At 36.4% G+C, this 12,100-nt stretch overlaps 1 protein-coding gene across 1 annotated transcript; it reads right to left on the bottom strand.

Annotated features, from left to right (window-relative positions):
- Nucleotides 1-8,005: 8,005 nt before the first annotated feature.
- On the bottom strand, nucleotides 8,006-8,838 carry LOC131180144 (uncharacterized). Its single transcript, XM_058147765.1, has 2 exons — nucleotides 8,831-8,838; nucleotides 8,006-8,558 (listed from the first exon to the last, which is right to left on the bottom strand). Exons 1-2 carry the CDS (start codon nucleotides 8,836-8,838, stop codon nucleotides 8,006-8,008), a joined length of 561 nt encoding a protein of 186 aa, XP_058003748.1.
- Between the last annotated feature and the right edge of the window lie 3,262 nt (nucleotides 8,839-12,100).

Raw genomic sequence — 12,100 nt, 5'->3', positions numbered from 1 at the left:
GTATGGTAAGTCTTGTCATTTACCTGTGGAGCTAGAACATAGAGCATATTAGGCCATTCAGACCTTGAATTTTGATCTTAAGCAAGCTGGTGAAAAAAGGTTGTTACAACTTAATGAGCTTGAGGAATTGAGGATGGATGCTTATGAAAGTGCCCGTATTTACAAAGAAAGAACTAAAGTTTGGCATGATAAGCATCTGAGGAAAAAGGAATTCAAAGAAGGTGATTTAGTTTTGTTGTTTAACTCAAGATTGAAATTGTTCCCTGGAAAACTCAAGTCAAGGTGGACTGGTCCATATACAATTTCTAAGGTTTTCCCTTATGGAGCAATTGAAATTTGGAGTGAAAAATCTGGGAATTTTAAGGTCAATGGGCATAGATTGAAACATTACATAACTGGAGACCCAATAATAGGAGCAAGCTGTTACAAGCTCTCCAATCCCTCACCTATTTTCAGTGAAATTCACGAAGAGTCCAGCTAAGGACTATAAAATAGCCCTTTTGGGAGGCATCCCAAGTCCTTTTATTTTGCTTTTGCTAATTTACTTTCATTTTCATTGATTTTGTTTTATCTTAAATCTCCCCAAATTCAATTTTTGACATTGTTAAATCTTATCCCTTGTAGATGTAATTCAATGAAGAACGGATGGTGAACTGTTGGGGAAGTAATTCTTAACTTGAAAAATTTTGTCTTTCAAAAGAACTGATAAGTTTTTGCTGCATAATCTGTGCAGGAGCTGCAATCTAGTTCATGCAGAGAAAAAATGAAATCTGCAGCAAAAAGGGTGTCTGCAGCAAATGGCTTGTATTTTTGGTGAGGTTGGATGTATATAAATGGAGGAAGGTTGGTGAACTGCTGAAGTTGCTATCTGGTTTATGCAGAGCAGAAAAATAAAATCTGCAGCAGATCACTTAAGTTCTTGGTGAGGTTGGGTGTGTATTTTTTTTACTTGTGCTTTTAATGTTAATATGGTGGTAAGTGAGTCATTTTTGCAGTTTTGAGCTTCTTTGGGTTATAGGATACAAGGCAGAAATGCTGCATTTTCTTGGCAAATCTTGGAGAGTTCATTTCTCATTTGTGGTTAGATGCAACTTTATGCAGATTTTTATGGAGTTTTATGTGCTGAATGTTGATTTGCAGAATTTGAGTCAAAATGGCATAGCTCTCAAAGGTCTTTTATGTAAGATCAATGTCTACATGCCTGTGTGATGCATTTTTGATGAACTTTGTATATATTGATGTGTTTTTGGTGAAAAATTCTCATGGTTTATGCTTCATGGAATTATATTTCCTCATTCTAGGGTATTTTTCACACTTGCAATCCATGTTCTATTGCATTCTTGATCTTGTTAAATTGTGCATAAGCAACTGCATAGCTTATGCAATCCTGCATAACCACAATTCTTGCCATTTTTCACCTTTATTGCAAGTGCATAAGGAGAGTGCATAGCTTATGCAACTCTGCATAGCCTAATTTTGTCAAATTTCACATCTCCAGAAACTTGCATAAGCAGAGTGCATGACCTATGCACATTTGCATAACCTCAAATTCTTCATTTTCTCTCTCTGCCAAAGTTTGCATAAGCAGAGTGCATAACCTATGCACTTCTGCATAACCAAAAACTCTGAATTTCCAATTCTGCCGAGGGGTGCATAAGCAGAGTGCATAACCTATGCACTTCTGCATGACCAGAAACCCAGAAAAATCAAACTTGCCGAGGGTTGCATAAGGAAGATGCATAACCTATGCACTTCTGCATGACCAAAAATCAGAAAATTCCAAAAGTTGCCGAGACCTGCATAAGCAATGTGCATAGCTTATGCACTTCTGCATAACTAAAGATTCTGAATTTCAAAACCCACCGAAGAGTGCATAAGCAGAGTGCATAGCTTATGCACATCTGCATGACCACCAACCAAAATTCCAAAAATTGCCGAACAGTGCATGAGCAGAGTGCATAACCTATGCACTTCTGCATGACCCGCTTTTCTGAAAAACCACTTCTGCCGAGAGATGCATAAGGGGAGTGCATAACTTATGCACTCCCACATGACTTCGCTCCTCAAAATTTCTAGGGTCACTGAAGCTTGCATAAGGAAGGTGCATGACTTATGCACAACTGCATGACCACTAACCTAAGCTTTCAATACCTGCCGAACAGTGCATAGGTTATGCATAAATCATTTTTCACTTATGCAGTCTTTTACATAACTCATTTAAATCAAAATTTTTTCCTTTTTCTTTCCCACCTTCAACCCGATAAACCCTGTTCACTTCCCTTCCTCTCTCAAAATCCTCATTCCGGCATAACTTCTTCTCACACCTTCTTCTCTATTTCGATTTTCACTACATTTGCCCTAATTCTCACTCTTCTTCGATTTTCTTCTTTCCCCATTATCTTTTCCATCTTCCCATCGGCAATGGATTCCCCTCCACATTCCCGCCCCGCTTCTCCTCTCGAAGTCTCTCCATTGTCATCGATACACCCCACCCCTATTCCTCCTCCACAAGCGACACCCCCACCACCACCCCCAACCACCTACAAACGCAAAATCCGGTCCAAATCTGTGCGACCCATGTCCTCTGCTCTTCCTCTGTCCAAACACAAAGACCCACCCACCCCATTGTCGGAACCGCCTCCCAAAAAACCAAAAGCTCCAGCCTCTACACCCTCTTCCAGCAAAAAGACAATTTCGGCAACCTCATTTGTATCAAAGCTACCCTGGCCTCTCCCTGATACGATTCAAAAAGCAGCTTTTAAGCGACTTAAGGATAGGAAGGTACAACCCACTAGGTATATATCTGCTGATGCTTTACAATCTCTTGGTTTATTTGACAATGTAGTTGCATATCTTGATGGTATGGGTTGGACAGAATTTGTGCATAAGCAAGAGGTAGTTTATCCAATTCTAGTTTTGGAGTTTATTTCTTCATTCTCTGCTACCCTCAACTTGCATGATGTAGACCATAAGCCAATTATGAAATTTAGATGCTTGGGGCAAAATAGAGAGCTGTCATTGGACCAATTTCATAGCATTTTTGGTTTTGCAATTGATGGGTTCTTTAGAGTACCACACACTGGAGTAGAGGTAGCCAACAAAGGCATTTGGAATGCTGCCCAATTTTGGAGAATCATAACAAACCAACCTCAAACTTTCTCTGCTGGAAGATCAAAAACATCCCAAATCCTTGACCCTGCACTTAGGTTTATTCATAGGCTGATGGCTAGCACCATATTGGGCAGAGGGACTAGTTCTGGTGCTGTGGGAAAATCTGAACTTTTTATGTTATGGTGTGCATTTCACAAAGTTAAAGTTTCTCCTGGTTATTTCTTTTGTGAGCATGTGCTGCATATTACCACCAAATCCATAGGTGACATTGTTTTGGGTGGGCTCATCACTGTCATAGCCAAGCATTTTGGTTTTAATCCTGCAGAGCACTTAATACCAGCACTTGAGGACACTTCATATTTTGATACTGCACACTTAACCAAAACAGGGTTTTGATCCTGTCCACCCTGCAGCAGAAACTGAGCCTATTGCACAACTAGAAACCCAACCTTTCCCACCAGTCCCACAGCACCCTACTACACCTACCCCACCCTCACCGCTCAGACATTCCAGCTACCTGCTCAGCCCATACCTCCTACAGATGAACCTTCCTCATCCACAAGACTCCTCAGATTCAACACTAAAGCCTTATTCACCTATCTTGAAAGGCTTAGTGATGATATATTCTTTGTGGATAGAAAGCTTGACACTGGTCTTTATACACTCAAGGATCGTCATGATCAACTATTTGACCTTGTCATGGAAACCAGGGACAAGCAGAAAGAACTGAAGGAGATGGTGAAGCAACTCATGATCTTTTTGGGCATGCCACCCCCACCTCCATCACCTCCATCACCTCCTCCAGCACCATCCTTTCGACAACCAGCAGCAGCCACCAGCCCCTTAGCAACATCCTTGGACAAAGGCAAAACAATAGACATAGATTAGTGTTTGTTTTACTTTTGTTCAATCTTGTAGGACCTTTTCTTTGTAAATATGTTCAAACATTTCTAGTTTGTTTCAAATTATGTTTGTTTGTTTTGAATTAGTTTGTTTTAAATTCTGTTTTTCTTGAAGTTTTATTGAATAGCTATTACATTAGTCTTCTTTAATTTTCATTACACTTATTGCCCTTTTGTACATATTTGACCATACTCTGTATATATTTCAATACTTCTACTACTGGTTGTACATTTCCCTTGCCAATTCCCATGCAGCAACTTTTGTATACACTGCACAGGCTATGAATTTCCTCATGCAACTGTTTTGCACAGCCTGTGCAACCCTTTCTGCTACTTATGCAAAGATCGCATGTGTTGTATTCCCCTTATGCAACTGTCCTGCATAGCCTATGCAACATATATTGCCTCTTATGCAGCACCGCACGGCTTATGCACCTTACTTATGCACATGTCCTGCACAGCTCTTAACTCTGCATGACCTATGCAGTTTCTTATGCATCCCTTTATCTTGAATTCTCATCTGCTACATACCAGGTAACACTTTCTTCTTGCTCTTAATCTTTACAATTCCTGGTAATTACTATTTGCTTTGACTTTTGCTAATACATTGCTTGAGACATTGAGGACAATGTCCAATTTTGAGTTTGGGGGTGCACATTCTGATTTTTGCTTAATTTTTGCTTCATTTTTCACATTTTGAGTATAAGAGCATCTCATCCCATTTCATTTACATATATTGTAAATATTTTACATATACATCCATACATACATATTCATTACACATTTACACACACATTATACATCACTTAGAAATTGTACAAATTGCATACAAATAGACTCCTTCCACTTAGTTAATGCATTACTCATTTTAGGAATCATGCATCATGCATTAAAATCTTTTGCCAAATCCCTTGAGTATTGAAAATGTGCCTATGAGAGTGATTTGACTCACCCTTTAGTTGGGCTTGTGGATTGAAAGTTTCCTAAAAGGTGCAAGGTTTTGAAGTGTCTATCCCTTGCCTATATCTTCTTAGCCAAAAAGCCACCCAACTAGTCATTTGGAGGTGGAAGTGTTTAGAGGGAGTTATTGGATACAAGGTAGTCAAATGATGTCTCACCAATCCTAGAACAAATTTTCTAAACCTTTCAAGGCGAAATACCAGCTTATACTTGAAAAGAGAGATGATTAGGCATTCTTTGATTTAAACCTTCTTATTTTAAACCTTTGGCCTTTTTCCTAATTAAAATTAACCCTTGCAAACCCCTTTGAACCTTTTTATTCCTAATTTTTCTTGAAACCCTTATTGCTACCTAGCCAATGAACCAAACACTCCAACCCTTTTCATGAGGATAATTATTCATAATATTAGGTACATAAAAAAAATAAATAAAAAAATAAAAAAATATAAAAAAAAAGAAAAAAAAATACAATAAAAGGGAGAAGAAGTGCTTGTCATCTTGTAAAAGTGCTAGTATATGTGCTTTTCACTATTGCCATTCAAAATGAAAGAAATCCACCCAAAGTATTAAAAGAAATGAGTTTGGGGGTGGCATTTTTTTTTTAGGGACAATTATCAAAAGAAAATGCAAAATACAAGTTAAAGTATCAAAATGTCCCTCCATTTTTATGTGTTTTGTAAACTATGCTAGCACTTGACAATCCTCATTGTGTATTTCTCTCTCCCATATAAAAAAAGAGAAAAAAAAATATATAATAAAGTGTACCTTATGTTTCAAAATTGCAACATATTCTCATGCTTTGAATACTTTTTACCCATTCTTCTTCTTAGCCTCATTTTGAACCCCATGGCCCCATTACATCCCTAAAAAGACCTTTGATCTCTTGAAAGTACTTGCTACATTAGTGAAGATAGGAGTGGGGAATTTGCCTATGGGATTGGAAAACTATTCATTCATTCATTCAATTCCATCATTCCATATAGAGACACTTTGACTATTGATTGTTCTAGAATTCCTTTTGAGCATGACCCTCTCTTTTGATTGGTTGGTTTGGAGATTTTGAATGATAATTGACTTGATGGCTAAGCGGTGAAAGCTTGGATAAGCATTAAATTCTTTGCATTTTGAAGGATGGGTATATGGATTGCTGGTATGGCTGAAGGTGTGTTAAGTTACTTCAATTGGTAATTTTCATAACTCTTTGGATAAGGCACCCCTAAAAACTTTGCACCACATTTTAAAGTTTGCTTGAGGACAAGCAAAAGCTTGAGTTTGGGGGTATTTGATGCATACATTTTGCATAGTCATTTAGGTCTAATTTTATAGCCATTTTATTCTATTATTAGTTATCTTTAGCTAATTTCATTAGTAAATTAGTTAGTTTTTCATAGTTGTCAATTTTGCATTAATTTGTAATTTTTACTTTGTTTTGTAGGAAAAATGGTGTTTTTGAAGGACTGAAGAGAATTTTGCCATTGAGGAGTGTCTCCTACAGCCAAAAGATGTCAAAAACAGGTTTTCAAGCCGAAATATGCATTGACCAAACTGTGCATAACTTGCCGCATAAGCTATGCAGATCTGCATAAGGAGAAAGATCACTATTCCGTAACCAAATTAAATGTGCATAAGGAGATCGCATAGCTTATGCACATTCTCGCCTCCCTTATGCACCTTCACGGGATTGTGCATAACCTATGCACTAAGTCATGCGACCGCATAAGTGACCTGAACCAGCTTAAAATCAGATAAGGGACTGCATAACTTATGCAGTCCACTTATGCAGTCCCATGAAGAGTTCATTAATGAGCTGGCAGGAGATTCCCTCAAATAATTCCTCCTAGAACATACCATTTTAGGGCTCCATGTCAGAAAAATGCTATAAATAGTCTCATTTTCCCATTTTAAAGGAGAAACAAGGAGCAAAGAAGAAAAGGAGGGGGGCTGAGCAGAATTTGAAGAGTCACCTTCACCTTCCACACCATTTTCAACCAAGATTTGCAGATTTCTTTCTTCCCTTATATTTTTCTACATTTCTAGTGTTTAATTTCTTACTTCTTAGCTTAGATTAAAGCTTTATTTCCATTTGAACTCATCATATCTTGTAAGCATTATGGATAGTGAGTAGTTTACTTTTGATTCTGGAGTAAGGGTTGTAATATTTGAGATATTTTGTGGATCTTGATTGGGTAATCCATATTTTGTGGTCTTAATGAGTTTTATTCATTTCTTGTATGCTTAATGACATGCTTAGTGTAGGATCCCATTAAGTGATGTTCTTAATCCATGGTTGAAGCACCGAAAGGAGAAGGCCTTGTGATAGATAATCAAGAAATTGGACTTAATTAACTTAGACCTAGAAATAGGCTAAGGATTAAGAGGATTCACAGATTAATTAAAGAACTTAATGGGTCTTAATTAATTCTAACTCCACGAAAGTAGGATTAGTTTGATTAAGGCACTCTTTGTCTCACTCGAAAGGGAATTCAAAGGATTTAAGAATTAATCTCCTTAAAACTCATTAGTTTCATAAGATTGAATAACTAATTTAAAATCCCAAAATAGCTCGAATATGAAATCCCGAACTCCGGAATCACCTTTTTACCATTGTTAATTTTCAATTGAATTTAATTGCTTGCCATTTTCAATATTGCCATATTTGAACTCGCTTATTTCAATTTGATGCAATTTTAGTTTAACGCAATACATTGTTAAATAGAATATTGATTTTGCACATATAGATTTTACGCTCCATTACTCATCAATTCACTTCTTTAATTTCATAGATACTTCGATTTAGTCAACTTTTATATCGAAAATTCAATCATTAACACAACTCCTCGTGGGATCGATATTTTTCTATACTACTTGTACGACCCGTGCACTTGCGGTAGGGACGCATCAGCCACATTCGAGGAAGGCTTGTTGAAGAGATGAGTTGAGTTCGCCACCTTAAGTGTTGGGCACACACGTGCAACATGTCCATTACCGTTGCAATTATGACAGACAATTGTAGAAGTATCTAAGGGAGCATATTATGATTGTGATTGAGAACCATGACCTTGATTTGAAGCAAAGGATTGATAATTGCTACGTCCCCTGCCTCTATTGCCGCGGCCTCTCCCGCGCATATGGCTTGATGAACTTGATGAAAAGGAAGAGAACTGTGAGTATTGAACTAACGGAGATATAACAGTGGCCTCTTCTTCATGCTTTAAATGTCGTTCTTCAGTCAAGAGCATTCCATACAGATCATCAAAGCTAAAATCATATGTTCTGCACTCAAGCATCCTTCCAAATAAACGAAATGCAGGTCCAAGACCAGCGACAACAAATTCAATCAATTCCTCATCTAAAACAGGATGGTGTAGCACTGCAAGCCAATCTGCAATTCCTTTGTCACACACTGCATAGATTTCAATACTAGAATTTTCTCTCTTTAAATTGTACAATTGTGCACGTAAATCCGTAATTTGAGCCTTCGAGCCAAAAGCATAGGTGGAGACCAATTTGTTCCATGCAGCTTTGGCGGTGGTTACGCCAATGCGTTGAGGTAGGACTCCTTCAGAAACTGAAGCAACGACCCAACTAAGTACAATCTGATCCTAACGTCTCCAAAGCTTAAACACAGGATTGGGTGTGTTATCTTCCAAAAGAGGGGGGGGGGGGGGGGGGGAGGGGTGTAACACCCCTTACCCGGTCTATAGTGTAGCCGAGCAAAGTGTGCTACATTCGATGCCGGAGCATCCTATTCTGTCTTGTCATGTATAATATTAATTCAATTATATTATATTATGTGTAGAATTTTTTTTTTTTATCCCATTCTGTCAAATCATTTCTCATGTTAATTGTTCATGTACCATATCATAACATTACTCATAAAATCTTCAAATAAAATAAACTTGCATTTTATTCATATAACATTACTCACAATAATATACAATTTTATATACAATCCAAAATTTAGTTACATCACTTAATTACATACAATACCAAAATGCAAAGTCTAATATGTACATGAGCCCTACCAAAACAACTGATGAGGTGACGACCACTCTTTAGCAGATGGGGGGGGGGGGGGGGTGTAACACCTCTTACCCGGTCTATAGTGTAGCCGAGCAAAGTGTGCTACATTCGGTGCCGGAGCATCCTATTCTGTCTTGTCATGTATAATATTAATTCAATTATATTATATTATGTGTAGAATTTTTTTTTTATCCCATTCTGTCAAATCATTTCTCATGTTAATTGTTCATGTACCATATCATAACATTACTCATAAAATCTTCAAATAAAATAAACTTGCATTTTATTCATATAACATTACTCACAATAATATACAATTTTATATACAATCCAAAATTTAGTTACATCACTTAATTACATACAATACCAAAATGCAAAGTCTAATATGTACATGAGCCCTACCAAAACAACTGATGAGGTGACAACCACTCTTTAGCAGATCTAATCAAGGTCCTGTCTAAGCTCTACTGCTGTGGCTCTCCAGTACCTACGCGTGGTAAGAACCAACGCGCTAAGCATAATGCTTAGTGGTGCATATATTGAAATAAAAATAAACAAATAACTAAAATAATTATTCTACGTGTATTCTTATAAGAAAATATAAAAGTTTATGAATTTCTAGGTCTTTTACCTGTTTATATAACTTTGGACGAAATAAATTAATCGGAATCTTTTTATCATGTATCTTATGTCTCATTCAATGAACTTCACCTTAACAATCTTCTCATGTATTTACTTTAATTAAAAATTTCTACTTATTTTTGTGCCTAAGTAACCTATGATAGACTATAAAGACTGGATACACGGGAGTATACAAGTTAGACAGCCGTATGTCTATCAAGTATACAACGGTCATATCAGGCACAAGGCCAGCGGGCAGGCATAAGCCAGTAATAATAAAAATTGGCACTATGGCCATCGGGCAGGCATAAAGCCAGTAGAATAATCATCTTAGACATATGTTGTCTGTCAATGATTTTCTCTGTGGGCAGTACTGCAATATGTAGTCCCTAATTGGTATACCAATCGATCCAAGTTATATAAATAAGTCTAGGTGTACTTTGGGCAGAATAATATTATTAAGTAATTATAATTTCATTAATTCATGTTATTTTTATGCTTAACAATTTATTCTAATTCATTTCATGTCATATGCCTAATTGTTTTATGGACTTTTCTTTACGTCCAGATTTGGTGCACTGTCTTTACATAGCAGATTGACTAGGATTTGGCCACTGTTTGGCCACACTCCCTTCATAGAATTTGTTTCTCTATGTCTTATAGTCACTCAGAAATTTTTATTACAATTTTTTAAGTTCTGTAGAATTAATTATGGCCAAATCACTGGCCTGGACTCATGTACCCTGTTCTACCAGGACTCATGTTTAGATCAGAAACTTTGACTCCCATTTTGGGGTTCTTATGTTCATAATTTGAGGACCGAGTCTAAAACAAAGTTGGAGCCCTGTTTCTTAGGGTTCCAGATCTGTATGGCCAAACCTAATTGGAGTTTTCTTGTAGGAGATATAGCTAAATGTGTGTTCTGAGGTCAAATGGTTCTTTTGAAAATTTCCAGAATTTATATGTTAACTTAACCTAGTCAATTGACCTAGTTCCCTAGGTTTTTGGGTTTTGGTTAAAAGATCAATATTGTATATCTATGTCTTATAAAACTTTTGCCGTTAGTTTCATTGCATTTGGATTTTTATAGACCAAGTTATTGCCATTTTGCCAAAACTGTTCGGGTGAGCTTTAGTCCAGAAAATTCTGGGCAGAATAGTGTTTGGTGTCCCGAATTGAGTCAACAATTTCCTTTGGTTAGAGGCATTTCTGGGCTTGGTGTTCTCAATGAAAGTTGTATTCCTAGGTCTAATCTTTCTACTGGTTAAAATTCAGATCATTTAGACTTGTCTAGAAGAAGTTATGGCTTACTGTTCATTTGGTCAATTTTCTGGGTTCAAGGTCTGGACATCCGAATTGGGAGAGTAAATTGGTCAACTTATGAACAGAATTTGGGCATGGTTTCTTCATGAAAAATGGGGCATTTTGTCCTAGGTTTCATCTCCAATTGGCCTCACACCAATTGGAGCAACACAACTCCAGTTATAACTCAAACAATGCACTGGACTCAAAGGTCTGATTTTCCTGCATAAAAATCAACACTCCCAAACTCAATTCTCCCAACTCCACAAACTTTATTTGACATATATAGCACTTCTAATGGTCATTAAATCATCTCAACATCAACCATTTCAAGACACACATCAATTTCCTCAAAGTTAGGTCAAAAACCCTAACTCACAATTCTTCAATTCATGTAAACACATGCCAATCAATTTGCTCATCATAATTACTCATCAATATCACTAATAAACACAAATAATTTCCTCAAAACCATCAAACCACAACTCATATAATGGCTGCTGAAATTTAGAAATTTTCTATCCCTACAAATTTCTTTTAATTTTATATCAATCTAACTCAATTTAGCAAGCTTGTCATACTTAGAAAAGAAATAGAAGTAAATTAGTGCACTAACCTCTTTGGTGACTTAATAAACTTCACTTCTACCTCTTCTTATAACTATCAATAACTTCCTTATGATGTGGTGAGAAATTTTTGTGAAGACAAATTAAGGTTTAGAGGTGAAAAAGCTAAGAAAAAAAGAGCTTGAAAAAAAATGAAAATGGTGGAGCTTGGGATGGGGTTTCTCGGCCATGGGAATGGAAGGAAGAAGATAATGGCCAATTTAATTTTTTTTTTTGTCCTCTTTTAAGCCTTCTTATCCCTTCTTGTAAATTTGTTAATTTTCTATTGGTTCAAAATTTTTAAATGATGTCATATGACATCATAAATAAGATAATTACTTTATTTCTTTTCTTTTCTTTTCTTTTCTTATTTTATTATTATTATTTTTTTATAAATTCATAATTTAAATTTATTTTTGGTGTTTTTAATCTATTTTATTTTAATTGACATTTAGGTCAAAATTCAACTCTGGGGTTGAAATGACCAAAATGTCCTTCGTTATGCTTGTCGGGTTATTTTTGTCTGTACCGATAAATAAATTTTCCTGGATTTTCTTTGATATTTTTAATGTCATT

Source organism: Hevea brasiliensis, chromosome 5 (genome assembly GCF_030052815.1).
Source record: "Hevea brasiliensis isolate MT/VB/25A 57/8 chromosome 5, ASM3005281v1, whole genome shotgun sequence".
NCBI lineage: Eukaryota > Viridiplantae > Streptophyta > Magnoliopsida > Malpighiales > Euphorbiaceae > Hevea > Hevea brasiliensis.
Note: the sequence above shows the minus strand (reverse complement) of the source record. Positions and strands in the feature narration are given on the sequence as shown.